This window comes from Sarcophilus harrisii, chromosome 5 (assembly GCF_902635505.1).
Source record: "Sarcophilus harrisii chromosome 5, mSarHar1.11, whole genome shotgun sequence".
Classification (NCBI taxonomy): domain Eukaryota; kingdom Metazoa; phylum Chordata; class Mammalia; order Dasyuromorphia; family Dasyuridae; genus Sarcophilus; species Sarcophilus harrisii.
Window position 1 is genome coordinate 64,731,561 of NC_045430.1, and position 16,941 is coordinate 64,748,501.

The 16,941-nt window shown below is 34.5% G+C and overlaps 1 protein-coding gene across 1 annotated transcript in view; it reads left to right on the forward strand.

Moving 5' to 3' along the window:
- Positions 1-1,656: 1,656 nt before the first annotated feature.
- The window catches only part of LOC100927108 (aldo-keto reductase family 1 member C1 homolog), a 30,320-nt gene continuing 15,035 nt past the window's right edge, over positions 1,657-16,941 (forward strand). Inside the window, exons 1-6 of the mRNA XM_003772428.4 lie at positions 1,657-1,860; positions 3,535-3,702; positions 8,525-8,641; positions 11,772-11,849; positions 13,064-13,186; positions 16,394-16,503. Of these exons, the coding sequence (XP_003772476.1) occupies positions 1,777-1,860; positions 3,535-3,702; positions 8,525-8,641; positions 11,772-11,849; positions 13,064-13,186; positions 16,394-16,503 (680 nt within the window). The 5' untranslated portion in view covers positions 1,657-1,776. The remainder of the gene's footprint in view (positions 1,861-3,534; positions 3,703-8,524; positions 8,642-11,771; positions 11,850-13,063; positions 13,187-16,393; positions 16,504-16,941) is intronic.

Genomic DNA, 16,941 nt, shown 5'->3' on the forward strand with positions numbered 1-16,941 from the left:
ATCAGAAACTAAATCAATGTAAAAGAAAACAAATTCAAAACTAGATTAAAAAAATCAATCTGTAATATCAGTGAAACTGTTAAAAAAATACACACATCACTTATATTGTATTTAATTTATACTTTAACATATTTAACATGTATGGTCAACCAGTCATCTGCAAGAGGGGGGTGGGGGAAGGAGGGGAAAAATTGGAACAAAAGGTTTGGCAATTGTCAATGCTGTAAAATTACCCATGCATATAATTTGTAAATAAAAAGCCATAATAAAAAAATACATACATCAAACATTATAAAAGGAAGTAAAGAAAATTATCCAAAAATACTAAGAACTGCTGAGGCAGCTAGGTGTCATAGTGGATAGAGTACTAGCCCTGAAGTCAGGAGAACCTGAATTCCAATCTAGTCTCAGACACTTTAACACTTCCCAGTTGTGTGACCCTGGCCAAGTCACTTAACCCCAATTGCCTCAGCAAAAAGAAAATAAGTAAAAAATAAAAATGCTGAGCGGAAGGCAGCTCAAAATTCAAAAGCATCAAAATTAAAGAAAAAAAATTAAACATTTTCAGTGACAATTTTACTATTATAAAAACACTAGAACAATCTATTTTAAAAACACTAAAAATAGAAAAAAAGTTACTTCCTTTAACCCAGTATCTAACCAAAAGGAGATTCTGGCAAGCAAGGTCTCAATGTCTGCAGATCATGAAGCCATTCTCTTTCCTGGAGAGTTCTTTCCTTTGGGGGAAACTGCTTCCTTTCAGACTCAGTGTGGTGAAAATGGAATGATTAATGACTTTACGAATCACCTTGATTTGCTCGAGCTCCTTTACCTTGCAGAAGACCAGATTGAATTGAGAGTCGGGTAAAATCGAGCATTCTTTGCTAGGCGTATCAGAGGGTTCTTTCAATATTCACGCATGTGTTGCCGTACTGAACCCAGATTTTCCCCTGCTATGCCAGATAAGCAACTCAGATTGATTTATCAACTCTCAGTTCTGGAAAACAACGCAGGGCTTGGAGACCTTGTTTAGACTATTTAAAATTACACACTCCTCCTCGTCCCTTCCCGGCGCCGTGATTCTAGTCTTCCTAACTGCTTCTGCCAGCGCTCATCTTGAGCTCGCTTCTAACTGTGCTTTCATGCGTACATGTCTGCTCACTTAGGAGGAATAAAGTCACGGATACAAGCCAACAGTTTTGTTTAACTGAGACCAAACTCTGGGTGGAAAGATTGACAGTTTGTACCATGGGTGAAAGGAGCAAAAGGCTGTTCAAATCCGCCCTCTGATTTAGCTCCCTTCTCCCTTCCCATCTCTCTCCTTCCAGATAGATGAGCTCTCCCTCCTCATCCACTCCCTTACGGATGATCTCTCCCTCCTCGTCCTCTTCTCCTCTTCTAATCTCCCCCCGCCCCTTTCTGGGTCCTCCAACCCTGACCCCACCATTTTTTTAGGACCCCGATCCCACTATTTTTTAGGAATAACTACAGAAAAGCAATCAAATTTAAGTCAAATGGAGATTTTGTTTACTTTTTTTCCCACAGCTCAAAGCGGCTACGTTTTTGGGGAAGCAATAAGGAGGAAATTCAGTTAGATATTTCCTCCGTCCCCCACCCCACCTCCGACTAACTTAAAAAACCAAGCCACTCCCTCTGAGCTTCATTGGGCAATGGGGTACAAATATAAAGTCAGGTCTTCAGTGAATTGGTCTTTGCTCGGGTGCGGGAGTTTTCTGATTTTGCACTTGATCTACCTGACCGGTGGGCTGAAAAGAAATGGCTCTTTCCAGATTTAGGGTGACAATGAATGATGGGAATACTATCCCAGCGCTCGGACTTGGTACTTATGCACCCAAAAGCGTAAGTACAGGGAGGACTGGTGTTTGTGAGTGAGGAGTTCTACTCGGGGGAGGTGGGGGGTGGGGGTGGTGGATGAAGTACACTATCCTTATTCCGTTCTGGCCCCATAATACCCAGTGTGGCGCTAGAGACTCTTGGCTACAAATACACATTTACATGTCAAATGTGGGATAGTGAATTTCTGTAAAACGTGACTGCGCTAAATGTAGCACATAACTGAATTTGACTACCATGGGCTGGCCACAGACACCCTGGGTGTTGTAGTTCTTCGTAGGCTTGGAAAAGAAAGCTATCATGGGGTTAGCCCTCAGATAGGAGGGAGTAGGGTTTTTCACTAAGTCAAGAGTTTGAAAAAATTCTTGAGAGTGTAAGAGGAGAGGTGAACATCTTGGTCAGACAGTGTCTCCTATATCTGTCTTTCCCATCTTCAAAACTTTCCATTTTCAGGAGAGATGATATTTAAATAGATGAAAGGAGAGATGTGAGGCTATATATTTTGCACGTTAGATCCAGGAGCCTGAGTGCTAAGAAAAAAACATGAGGAACCGGCAGTGTTGATATTCTGCCCCCCCCCCCTTACTTCTGTTTGTGTTTTTTAAAAATAATATTTGCTTAACATTTAATTACATTTATAAATTATTGTATGAATTATATAAGGAATCATTATTATATGACATTTAAATTTAATTATATAATTTTAAATATTTTGCAGCTATGGATGACTTGATACTTAACTCTTTGATTGCAATTTTGCCCAAGACAAGAAGTCCTTTTTGCTCTGATAGCATAAGCATGAATATTTGCTAATTTTTGAAGTAAATCTGTACCACAGAATTACTGGTTGTACTCTATGGACATAGATTACTTAATGAGCCTGTGCACTTTAGAGGGATGTGGGTGTTTGAAAGTGGGTGGATGATTACCCTGACTTCTTGGGAGTAAGTAGAAAGGACCAACAACCACAGCTCTGAACCTGTTCTATCCTTAGATGTCACTGTCCATTTATCAGAAATTCTTTGCCTCTTCCCTTTAGGTTCTGAGGTGAAAAGAAAACTTTTTTTGGAGAGAGTGGAGTTATTATTGCAGAGTGCAGTTATCTAAATAAATTTTTATGATTGTTTATGGTTACATAGTGGGAGGGTCTGTCTGGACTTATTGGTTGAGTAGCTGGGGAAAGCTTTTCTCCTTCTTTAGTCTTTATTATCTTTGCAATGTAAATCAGTATTGCTCAGTTTTCTGGCATAGTACTCTGCTGTCTTCAATAGCCTGAAACTCAGCAAACTTACAACATTCTAAGAAAGGCATGAAATATAGCAGCAGATCTTAAAACTGAAAGTTTAAAAACCAAAGTCTAAGCCAAAGACTTCAGCTGACCTGGGTAGATGTCTATTTGGCAAAATAATCTAATTCTTCTATTGCCCAACAGTCCCACATTTCTAGAATGACCAAATGAAAAATTAAACAAGTGTCTAATGAAAACAAATTGCAAAATGTGGCTAAGTATGGAAGAACTTGAATAATATTTAACCAGGAAAAAGACAAGCAAGAAAGAATGTGGGGATGAGAAAGAGAGTGGAAAGGAGAAGCAATAATTAAAGAGCCATGTTTAAGGAAAGAGGTCCAATGGCTTAGTTTTTATTCAGGTTGAAAAATTCTTTCCCTTTGAATCTCTAGGTTCCCAAACATGAAGCTGAGATGGCTGTAAAGGTGGCTATTGACGTGGGCTTCCGCCATATTGATGGGGCTTTCCTATATGAAAATGAAAAAGAAGTTGGACAGGGAATCCGAACAAAGATTGCAGATGGGACAGTGACCAGAGAAGAGATATTCTACACAGGGAAGGTATTGTTGGGAGGAAATCAGCGATTGAGTTTTGTGGGATTTTTTTTTGAATTGAAAAATAATATGATATATAAATAATAGCTTATGGGGAACAAAAAGATATCCTCTCAACAAAGACAATTTAAAAAGCAAAAAGGAATTATTCTTTAAAAGAGAAAAGAGGTCTAGCTAGTGTTGATGAGAAACTATGGAATTTAACTCCCATCTAATTTTTTTGAAAGTAGAGTGGTCACTTAGCTAATGAGCAAGATATATATTTTCACAAGTATCTTTATTAAAGAAAGAATAGATACTGTTTGATCTTCAAGAGCTTATACTTCTATAAGGTAGTATAAATAATTAGATATTTGATTTTCCCAAATAAATAATTAAGAAATCTCTGCAAGGACAAAGAAAATGAATTACCACTAGGACAATGACCATATTTTCTGAATGAACAGCTGTGAGATTACTTTTATTTTGAAGCACCAAATGTCATTTTTTTGTGTGTGTTTAAAGGACTCACTGTTCTTATCTGTCAGTTGCATAATTGACAATTGTATAATAGCAGTTTAAATTTAGTTTTGAAGACTAAAATATAAATTATTCCTATTTGCAACCAGAATGTAAGTTTCTTGACTAAACCATGAGAAGAATATATGGGATGATCAGTTAGTGGATTTTTTATTTTTTTTTCAGTGGATCAAAAGTAGAGTTTGTGGGAAAATGATATTTTTACTGTGAAATTTAGTGGGGTTGTCTAGATGGTGCAGTACATAGAGTACCAGCATTGGAGTGAAAAGGACCTGAGATCAAATCTGAATACCTGACATGTATTAGTTGTATGACCCTAGGAAAGTCATTCACCTAACATTAAATTTAAAAAAAAAAAGAATTTAATGTTTGACAAACTTGTATTTTCCCTAAATTAGAGACAAAATGTCTAACAGGAAGTTAGATTCCAGATTTAATACAAAGAATAATAAATCATAAACATGTACTTGATTATTAATCATTATTTAAAACTATCTTTTTATTGGGAAAACAGAACAATGCCTTAAAGATGAGACCAAAAAAAAGTAGACTTCTTTTTTTAAAAATTAATTTATTTTTTTATTTACAAAGCATGTTCATGGGTAATTTTTCCAACCCTAGCCCTTGCAAAACCATTTGTTCCAAATTTTCCCCTCCTTCCCCCTATCTCCTCCCTTAGGTGCCAGGTAGTCCAATACATGTTAAATATGTTGAAATGCATGTTAAATCCAACATATCTATACATATTTATGCAGTTATTTTGCTGAACAAGAAAAATCAGATCAAGAAGGAAGAAAAAAACTAAGAAAGAAAACAAAATGCAAGCAAATAACAACAGAGAGAGTGAGAATGCTATGTTGTGGTCCACACCCAGTTCCCATAGTCCTCTCCCTGGGTGTAGATGGCTTTCTTCATCACTGAACAAATGGAACTGGTTTGAATCATCTCATTGTTGAAGAGAGTCATGTCCATCAGAATTGATCATCATATAGTCTTGTTGTTACCATATATAATGATCTCCTGATTCTGCTTATTTCACTTAGAATCAATTCATGTAGGCCTCTTCAAGCCTCTCTGAAATCCTCCTGCTGATTGTTTCTTTTCTTTTTTTTTAATAGCTTTTTATTTATTAGTTATATGTATGGGTAATTTTACAGCATTGACAATTGCCAACCTTTTGTTCCAATTTTTCCCCTCCTTCCCTCCACCCCCTCCCCTAGATGGCAGGTTAACTAATACATGTTAAATATATTAAAGTATAAATTAAATATGCAATAAGTATACATGTCCAAACTGTTATTTGCTGTACAAAAAGAATCAGATTCTGAAATATTGTACAATTAACCTGTGAAGGAAATCAAAAAAATGCAGGTGGGCAAAAATATAGGGATTGGGAATTCAATGTAATGGTTCTTAGTCATCTCCCAGAGTTCTTTTGCTGGGTATAGCTGGTTCAGTTCATTACTGTTTCATTAGAACTGATTTGGTTTATCTCATTGCTGAAGATGGCCAGGTCCATCAGAATTGATCATCATATAGTATTGTTGAAGTATATAATGATCTCCTGGTCCTGCTCATTCTGCTGATCATTTCTTACAGAACAATATTATTCTATAGCATTCATATAACATAATTTATTTAGCCATTCCCCCATTGATGGGCATCCACTCAGTTTCCAGTTTCTTACCACTACAAAAAGGGCTGCCATAAACATTTTTGCACATACAGGTCCCTTTCCCTCTTTAAGAGCTCTTTGGGATATAAGCCCAATAGTAACACCGCTGGATCGAAGGGTACGAACAGTTTGATAACTTTTTGACCATAGTTCCAAATTGCTCTCCAGAATGGTTGGATTCGTTCACAACTCCACCAACAATGAATCAATGTCTCAGTTTTCCCACATCCCCTCCAACATTCCCCATTACCTTTTCCTGTCATTTTAGCCAATCTGAGAGGTATGTAGTGATATCTCAGAGTTGTCTTAATTTGCTTTTCTCTGATCAATAGTGATTTGGAGCAACTTTTAAATTGACTACAAATAGTTTCAATTTCTTCATCTGAAAATTGTCTGTTCATATCCTTTGACCATTTATTAACTGGAGAATGGCTTGAACTATTATAAATTTGAGTCAATTCTGTATATATTTTAGAAATGAGGCCTTTATTAGATTCTTTGGATGTAAAAATGTTTTCCCAGTTTATTGCTTCCCTTCTAACTTTGTCTGCATTAGTTTTGTTTGTACAAAAACTGTTTAACATAATATAATCAAAATTCTCTATTTTGTGATCAATAATGATCTCTAGTTCTTCTTTGGTCAAAAATTCCTTCCTCCTCCACAAACCCTATGTTCTTCTTCTTTTTTTATAGCTTTTTATTTATAAGTTATATGCATGGGTAATTTACAGCATTGACAATTGCCAAACCTTTTGTTCCAATTTTTCCCCTCCTTCCCCACACCCCCTCCCCAGATGGCAGGTTGACCAATACATGGTAAATATGTTAAAGTATAAATTAAATACAATATAAGTATACATGTCCAAATAGTTATTTTGCTGTACAAAAAGAATTGGACTTTGAAATAGTGTACAATTAGCCTGTGAAGGAAATCAAAAATGCAGGCAGACAAAAATAGAGGGATTGGGAATTCTATGTAGTGGTTCCCTACGTTCTTCTAATTTGTTTATAATATCATTCTTTATGCCTATATCATGAACTCAATCAAACCTTATATTGGTATACGGTGTTAGGTGTGGGTTTATGCCTGAAGTAGACTTCTTTTTGAGGAAGGTAACATGGAGTTAACTGCTTCTGAACTGTAGTAATGTGCCCTCAGATTTGGTAGAAATTTAGCAACATACTATTATGTAATTTAATTCAAAAGTCTTATGTGCACTATGAAAGGCTTGGTTCTTCTAAGCAGTTCAGCGATCCAAAGCAATCTAAATAGATTTTGGACAGAAAATGCCATCTGTATCCAGAAAAATATTTAAGGAAACTGAATGTAAATCAACACATACTATGTTCATTTCTGTTTTTTTAATCTCTCCCATGGTTTTTCCCTTTTGCTCTGATTTTTCTCTCCAACATGATTCATAAAGCAATGTGTATTGAAAACAAACAAACTTATAAAACAATCTCATATGCTTAATTTAAAGGTGTTCTCATAGTCTTGTCTTGCCATCCATATATAACTGGATTTAGACAAGAAAGGGATTAAAATAAACTTTCGTCAGTTTTTTTTTCTTCTAGCTCAATTTTCATTCTTTTCCTTTGGTTCTCTATTGTAACTAGTTTCTAGCACTTTGTCCTTGAAACTTGCCAAAGTGTTAGTTATTACATTAATTTATTGGAGGCAGGGATTTATACGAGAACAATCAAAACTTCTTATTCCAATGAAATTGTATGAAAAGTCCTAAAATGAAATAGAAAAGTAAATAATAAAATACTAAAGTAATAGCAACATTTCCTAAAACCTCCTCCCAAACTACAGGCATAGAAAGTTTCAAAACTAGCATATTGTCTGTCCTGTGCTTCTAAATCATTCTAAATCTAAATCTAAATCTAAATTTTGTGTTCCATCATTTTAAGAAACAATGTAAGGTAAATTAGGCACCTACCCAATACATAAGGTAAAAGTGAAGGTGTTGGATTTCAATGCCTACTTCCTTATCTTCTCTTTTTGACATTTGATTCTATAACTATACATAGATGGAAAAAAATCTCAAAAGCTTATCAAAACACAGTTTTATTAAAATTTATTAAAATTCCAGCACTAACATGAGTTGAGAGGATACTTTATTGTTCACTAGTTCAGTAGGTCCAGCCCAGAAAGTTTAGCCGAGGAGAAGCACTTCACTTCATGACTATTTTTTCTCCTTCTCACCTTTCTAGTTCCAGGCTTATCTATTACTTCTTTTAAGCCATATTTCCACTTCCCATCTCCATTCAGAGATGTCTCTATAGTGGATGAACATTCACTCCCAACTTCCTTTAATGGACCATTCAGACCCATGTTTTAGTGGGTAAAATTTCTCCTCAAAGAGGTTCCTTTTGCAATTTTCAAAGGATGTGACATCTTTTTTGAATTTCATAATTACTCTTGGAGGGAATATTTATTATCCTTCGTTTTATAAACAGACATAGAGAGATTAAGTGACAAGGAAAAACTTAAGCTGCTTTAAGATTGTTTTGGTAATTGGCCATTCTGGGAACTCAGCTTGCTGTTCTGGTATTGACATGATTTGTCTGGTCTGTTTGGAATTGCTTTGATAAAGAATACACAACTGAAGACTCCTTGGGTCTCTTTAGCTCTGGAGTACACACCACCACCCTGATTTGGTCAGGCCTGCCCTGGAAGAGACCCTCAAGGCCCTCCAGCTTGATTACATCGACCTCTATATTATCCATTGGCCTGTCTCTCTTAAAGTAAGTATTAGAACCGCTTTGAGGTATGCAAAACTTTTTTCTCATTCAGCCTTAGCATTTTTTAATCCTGTTTCTATAAGAAGAGGAATGTTTTGTCCTTATTCAGGCTTTGTATAGAAAAGGACTTTTTCTACTCACCGCCCCGCAACCCCCCCCACTCTTCCTTGAGAAATTTTTACATGACCCCAAGTATATAAAATAGGTATATAAATCAAATATTTACTGAAAATAAATCATAATTTCATGACCCCCACATTCAGTTACAGACCTAACATGTGGAATTATAGCTATATAAAATAGGTATACAAATAAAACATTTGCTGATAATACATCATAATTTTGCAACCCCCACATTCAGTTATAAGACCCCGTGTGGGGCCACAACTCACAGTTTAAGAAGCTTTGGTCTAGAGGATTGCAGATTAATGTTCTGACAGGAAAAAAAAAAGCCTTTGTTGATAGGAGTGGGCAATGTCCTAATATTTAAACTAGATGCCTAAATATTGCAAGCAAAGAATATCCTTAAGAGATGAGACTGGTCATGGTGATGTATGCTTGTAGTCCCTGAACTGGGGAATTTATTTGAATTCTTGGGAAAGGTATATTTGCCAACAAGATCCAATGACTGTGGGTCAAAGATAAGGAGGAAAAAACTTAGAAATACATTAGTGTGCTAAGGAATCTGCTCTTTCTGGTAGCAAATTCATATTCCTTTAATTTTGTATGAATTTGATTTTTTTAACTTTCAGGATGCTTATAGCCAAATCAGCAGCATTGGAAAGCAAGTTAGGATAGAAAAGAAAAGCATTTCACAGAAAAAGATTGGGGTATTAGTCCAAGGAGAAAAACAAGAGTATTTGAAACATATGTAGCAGAATTTATTATCAGAATTTAAAAAAATGTGCAAGAGCAGGGGATAAGAGGAAAAGAACAAGGTTTTATAATTAGCCTTTGATAATTGTGAAAGCAAATCTTTTAAGAAAAAAAAAACATTGATATGTCTTATTAATGGACAGAAAGAAGTTACGACAATGACATAAATCCATCTTCAAGCTCATACTTTGTCTCTGCATAGAGGTTAGGGACGTTCTAATATTAGCCCACTAGAAGTTTTGGGAATTTCTAATTTCTAATTTTTAGTTTATTAAGATGTCACATAATATTTGTGTTGCCTAATTTTTTTTTCCATACCTGGCCCTGGGGAGGGAGGCTAAGGCAGGTAGATTCTTGAGTCCTGAGCTAATGAAGGGCTGTTTAGTTTTGCCTCGTGCTCCTCAAGGTTCTTTGAAGTTCAGAGAGCTGACATCTCTGACATCGCAGAACAGTGTTTGGATCCCCTAAGCTTTGGCCTTGGCTGTTTTGACTCAAGCAACTTAGTAGTTCTTCCAGTTGTTCCTCCCTAGGGTTTCCAAGGTCTGTACCTCAGGACTTTCTCAGGCAAACTCTCCATTTTTGATGAATCCAGACCAGAGCCCTTCAGGCTACAGATGCCACATCTCTCTGGGAAGCCTTGCCTGGGAGAGAGGGGAAGAGTGTACTTTACTTGTTTTCGGACTGCTAGATGACTTTTTCTGCAGTTCTGGAGTGTAAGATTTCACTTATCGTTTCTCATTAATTTCTTGATCATTATTCAGTGTGACATAAAGTTCGGTTTTGCAAGAGTAAGTAGGTGTAGCTGGGGTACTTTTTTCTACTTTTGGAGGCCATCTTTTTTTTTTTTTTTTTTTTTTTTTGGATTTTTAAATAGCTTTTTATTTTCCAAAACACATGGAAAGATAGTTTTCAACATTCACCCTTGCAAAACCTTGTGTTCCAAATGTTTCTCCCTCCCTCCCCACTTGTCCCCTCCCTTAGACAGCAAGTAATCCAATATAGGTTAAAAACGTGCAATTCTCCTAAACATATTTAGGAAGTTATCTTCAATAGTCTTTGAAATGCAAAGGACAGGGGCAGCTAAATGTTGCAGAGCATTGGCCCTGGAATAAGGAGGACCTGAATTCAAATGTAGCCTCAGACACTTAGTAGTTCTGTTACCCTAGATAAATTGCTTAATCCCAACTGCCTCAAAAAAAAAAATGCAAGGGACAAAAGAAATTTGAGCAATGTTAACAGTCTATATAGCTTAAAAAAACTGGGTGATGTCCCAGTGCTTTCATACTAAAAAGGGAAACCCTGCTTATATTGGTTAGTGAGAAAGAAAGAGAAATTGTATGGGTATTTAAGAGATAACCTATAAAGAGAGTTGGGGGATGAAGGGATTTACGAATCATAACATTATCTCTTCTGGGGAACGGAAGTACAAGAAAAAAAGGATAAAATGAATGGGGACAAAAGGGAAGTGAGAGAGGGAAGAGGAATGAATGTTTTAGGGAAGGGGAGAATTTTTAACGAGAATAACCATTCATAAAAATGAATTGAAGATTTAGCATTTTGATTCTGAGCCAAGGATCACAAAACAGGAATTACTAAAACTATCTAGAAATGAGATAATTCCTTTTGGTATATCCAGAAGCTAGTTTAGGAGCTGCTATATAAATATCACAGGTGCTTAATAAATGCTTTATGAGTAATTGAATGAATGGATATAAATGAATCCAACAATATAAAAAAAAATACTAGGCTATTTAAATTAAAAAAAGGACCCCTCTTTTCTTTTTAAAAATCAGTAGACTACCAAGTTAAAAAGTAGCACATGCTATCAGTCATAGCCATGTTATTAAATTAGGTGGTTTGCTTAATTGTTTGAGGAAATGTGCTTCCTATTAGGGTTTGTTAAGAAATATTTTGTGTCACAAATTATCAATAAAGTTTTAAACAAAGAGAAGGTTTGATTAGATGATTTCTAATATTTTTTTTTCAGATCTACATTTCTTATCTTCTGGAGTTGTAGTGTTATTATTCATGTACTTGATTGATTCCCTACTAGTAGAAGGTAAACACTGATAAAGCAAGAACTATGTCACCATTTTATGTTTTATTTATGGCACTTTATTTATGACGCCTTATACAATAAACACAGTAGGTATTTAATAAATGTTTGTTGCCTTGAATGGACTCATTCACTTGCTTGATGGACTCATTCACTTGCTTGACCATCTCAGAAAGATAAGTTTCTCTTTTCTAATTACAGCCTGGCAAAACTAAGATCCCACAGGATGAAAATCAGAAAATTATATTTGAGTTTGTGGATTTGCGGGACACTTGGGAGGTAGGTGACTTGTGGCAATGGATAACCAAAAACATGTTATGGCTTTGAGGTACAATTAACTCTGCCTAAAAATGATTGTGCCTGGAGAGGGAGACCCTCAGGTAGTTGGAAGTGAATTTTATCAAGGAAAAGACAAAAGACAACTTGTTAAATGGCATAAGTACAGAACTAGAAATCTATACTTAGAATTTTAGCTTTGACACTAATTTGGGGATGTTGTGAATGATCTCAACAATCTGATGAATAAGGACAATTGGACTAAAATATAGACCCTAATGGTTTATTATTCTATATTAATACAAAAATATGTGTGGATTAAATGATTATTGAGAGGCTAACTGGAAAATCCAAGGAATTGTGGACTTCAAGATATTGTTGAAGCAGGTTCTGTTGGTGGTAATGGGATCTTGGCTTCTCTGATTTGTATCATAGAATGGGGAGAACACTCCCAGAATTTCTCCCAAACTCCAAGAAATTTAGACATCTTGTCAGATCAGATAAAAGGAAAAGTCCCAGGTCAAATAGAAAGGGAATAGCAGGGGAGAAAATACCAAAAAGCATGGGGAAACAATAGAAAGTAGATAACTGGGGAATTTGTTTTTCTGGTGCTTATTGCTGTTTCTGTTTCTTGGCAGTATAGATTTTGTTACACATATCAAGGAATGAAAGGCTAATTTGAAATTTCTGAGTATGTTGACTTTGAGTCTTATGATTTTAAATTTCATTCACTGAAATAGCGACATCTTCCAAATTTTCATACTTTTCTTGAAAAAGCATATGGCATTCAATGTCATGTAGAAATAGCGACATCTTCCAAATTTTCATACTTTTCTTGAAAAAGCATATGGGATTCAATGTCAGTAAATATATTTCTTTTAAAACTAGAAAGATACCTAGTGAAGAGCTGTCCTCTGAATCAGCATAGTAATAAAGTCAAAAGACCTGAACTCACATTATGGTTTGGTCTCTTAACTACCTAGATAGAATTTGTCATTAACTTCTCTAGATCCTGATTTCCTTGACTAAGAATAAAGAGGAAATCAGACTAAATTTTATCTAAAGCTCCTTCTAGTTTTAAATTCTATGAGGATTCTTTTTTCAAATCAAAGGAGAGGAAATAAAAAAGACAAAGGCTACATGATGGAGTAGGAGAAGGAATCTACTCATTGTGTCCTCCAATATTTCACAGTGGTTCACAATCTTTCTCTGCTCAGGCTATGGAGAAATGTAAGGATGCAGGCCTTGTAAAGTCCATTGGAGTTTCCAACTTCAACCGCAGGCAATTGGAAATGATCCTGAACAAAACTGGGCTTAAATATAAACCTGTCTGCAACCAGGTAAAAAAATCCCTTTTCTTGTGCAATTATTTTCTTTTCAGCTTTCCTTTCAAATGAAAGGAGAGACTTATTGAAAGTAGGAAAAGAACTTTGGTTTAATGAAAATTGTTTATAATGCTATCTTCATCATGGTGCTCCATCTCATTTTTGGTGCTTGAATCTATTTCTTCTTATTTATATTTTTCAATTTTTTAATAAATAAAATTTATGTCCTTGATCCTTTAGACAATAAAACTTTTAACAGACATGCAAGGTTTCATCCTATATAATCCATGAGGTCATATTTTTATCATATGAACATATCAAATGAATATATTTTTATCACATGGTTGATTTCCTATTAAAATGGCTCAAATAATTACTACCTAAAAACTTTCTCTACACACATTTAAAGAATTTTTATTAAAAATTTTTTTTCTTAAGAGTATTTTATTAGACTCCAGCTTCTGGGATAAGAACTCATTATTTGACAAAAATTTCTAGGAAAATTGGAAAATAGTATGGTAGAAACTAGGCACTGTCCCAAACTCAACACCCCATACCAAAATAAGATCAAAATGCGTTCATGTTTAGACATAAAGAGTGATACTATAAGCAAATTAAAAGATCTGTGGAGAAGGAATTTGTGGCCAAAGAAGAATTAGAGTACATTACAGAATGCAGAATGGATAATTTTGATTATATTAAGTTTAAAAGTTTTTGTGCAAACAAAACCAATGCATCTATGATTAGAAGGGAAGCAGAAAAATGGAGAAAAAATTTTATATTTAAGGGTTCTGATAAAAGGCCTCATTTCTAAAATATATAGAGAACTGACTCCAATTTATAAGAAAAGAACCTATTCTGCAATTGATAAATGGTCAAAGGATATGAACAGACAATTTTCAGATAAAGAAATTAAAACCATTTCTAGTCATATGAAAAGGTGCTCTAATTTACTATTGATCAGAGAAGTATAAGTTAAGATAACTCTGAAGTACCACTACACATTTCTCAAATTGATTAAGATGACAGGAAAAGATAATGATGAGTGTTGGAGGGGATGTGGGAAAACTGGGACACTGATACATTGTTGGTGGAGTTGTGAATGGATCCAACCATTCTGGAGAGCAATCTGGAACTATGCTTAAAGGGTTATCAAACTGTGCATACCCTTTAATACAGCTGTGTCTCTACTGGGCCTATATCCCAAAGAGATCATAAAAAAAGGAAAAAGACCCACAGGGGTAAAAATTATTGTAACAACTCTTTTAGTAGTGGCAAGAAAGTGGAAATTGAATAGATGCCTATTAGCTAGAGAATGGCTGAATAAGATATGAGATATGAATGTTATGGAATATTATTATTCTTTAAGAAATGATCAGTAGGCTGATTTCAAAAAAACCTGGCGAGACTTACATGAACTGATGCTAAGTGAAGTGTAGAATCAAGAAAACATTATACATGGCAACAACAAGAACTACCTAATGCCGTAATGATCACTGGAGATGCCGCGATATGAGGTTAAATAGCACTGTTACCATCACAAATGCCTCGACGAAAAGCATGGTTTAGCTGAAGCAGGAACGAATGGGCCTGAAGTAGCAACCAATAGCCAGTCGTAGGAAAGAAGGTTCATCCACAAGTTATGGGCTTGCTCTGAAGGATGTTGTATCTTCAGATGGCGGGTTGCTGATCTCTCGTGAGTTGGGGATTAAGGTATCCACAATGGTGATGATCTGCTAGAGGAAATAGTCTTACTGGTCTCGGTCCATGGAGTTAATGTCTATGTACGCCAACATTATATGTCTTATGTAATATATACATATTATGTATAATGTACTATTATGAGTTATATTAGTAAGAGATATGAATGTGTTAATTAATTATTAATAATATATTATATTAATGTATTTAGTAATATATGATTATTATGTATATTAATTATATGATAGAGGAATATAAATGTATGCTCTATATACATAAATATATCATATTACATTAATCTGTGTATTAGTATATGAATATATCTACATAAATACGTATTTGCTTAAATTGAATTTTATAAAAAAAATTGTAAAAAAATTTAATACTGGGATAGTATGTGATGATCAATACTGATGGACATGGCTCTTTTCAACAATGAAGTGATTCATTAATAAATAATAAAAGGCTTTACAAATAATTTTTAAAGTATTTTATTTTTTCAAATACATGTAAAAATAGTTTTCAACATTCATTTTTATAATAATTTTTTTAATTTTTCAAAATACATGCAAAGGTAATTTTCAGCATTCACCCTTGCAAAACCTGTATTGCAAATTTTTCTCCCTCCCTGATCTAGACAGCAAGCAATTCAATATAGGCTAAACAAGGGCAATTTTTCTACACATATTTCTACATTTATCATTTTGCACAAGAAGAATCAATTTTTGTCCCTTTCAGCACTAACTGCTCTATGTAAAAATCTGGGCTCAAATACTTAAAATTAATTAACTATGTGATCCTAGGCAAGTCACTTAAATCATTTCAAATATATTTCCAGATTTATCATGTTGTGCAAGAAAAATCAGACTAAAAGGGAAAAAACCAAAAGAAAAAAACAAGCAAAAAGTGAAAATACTGTGCTATGATCCACATTCAGTTTCCATAGTTCTCTCTCTAAATGCAGATAACATTTTTCATCCCAAGTCTTGCATCACTGCATTGCTGAGAGGAGCTAAGTCTTTCATAGTTGATCATCATATAATCTTGCTATTACTATGTGTTATGTTCTCCTGATTTTGCTTACTTCATTCAGCATTATAAACAATTTTCATTAAACCAAAGTTCTTTTCCTACTTTCAAACGTCAAACTATTCACCAGTGGCAGTATCTGAATCTTATAACCTTTATCAGTTGGTTTAAAGTTTTTTTCTTTAGCATAAAACTACTTTTTTGTCCATTTTAGCACTAACTGCTCTATGTAAAAATCTGGGCTCAAATACTTAAAATTAATTAGCTGTGTGATCCTAGGCAAGTCACTTAACCCCAATTGCTTTGCAAAAAAAATTTTTCTTGAAAAGAGGGAGCCTTAAGTGGAAATATATTATGCTAACATTCTGTGATTTGGAGTGTAACCAGCAAATTTTCAAGTCCTTTACTTACTAAAATGCTAAATATTGCCCTTTTTGGGCCATACACAGCTTATTTTTATTAGCTAAAACTTCAGTATTTATTGTACTACAGGTGGAATGTCATCCTTACCTAAACCAGAGCAAATTATTGGAGTTCTGCAAGTCAAATGACATCATATTAGTAGCATACAGTGCTTTGGGATCCAACAGAGAGTCTCCATGGTAAGTAAGAAAAGGGGGGTCTAGAATGGATTTCTTAATCACTCATAAAGTTGATTCCAAATTTTGTATGTTTACAAATTACGCAACGTTGAGTAGTGGAAATAGTATTGACTAAGGGATTATACTTAATGGGATTTAACACTCAACTCTGGCATTTTCCTAGTTGTATGATCTTGAAGAAATAATTTTTTTTATTTTCTGAAACTTACTTTATTCAAATGTCAATTTTTTTATCATTTTAAATAAAAACATTACAAAATATATTACATATACATATATGTGTAGATATAGATAGAGATATAAATATATATCTATAGAAATCCTCATGCCTCTTTGACCAATTAATTCATAACATTGTATCACCTTTTCTTGATTGCCCAGGCAATAATAATAAGTACCAAATTCCCTATATCCTATAAACAAGGTGTATATATATAT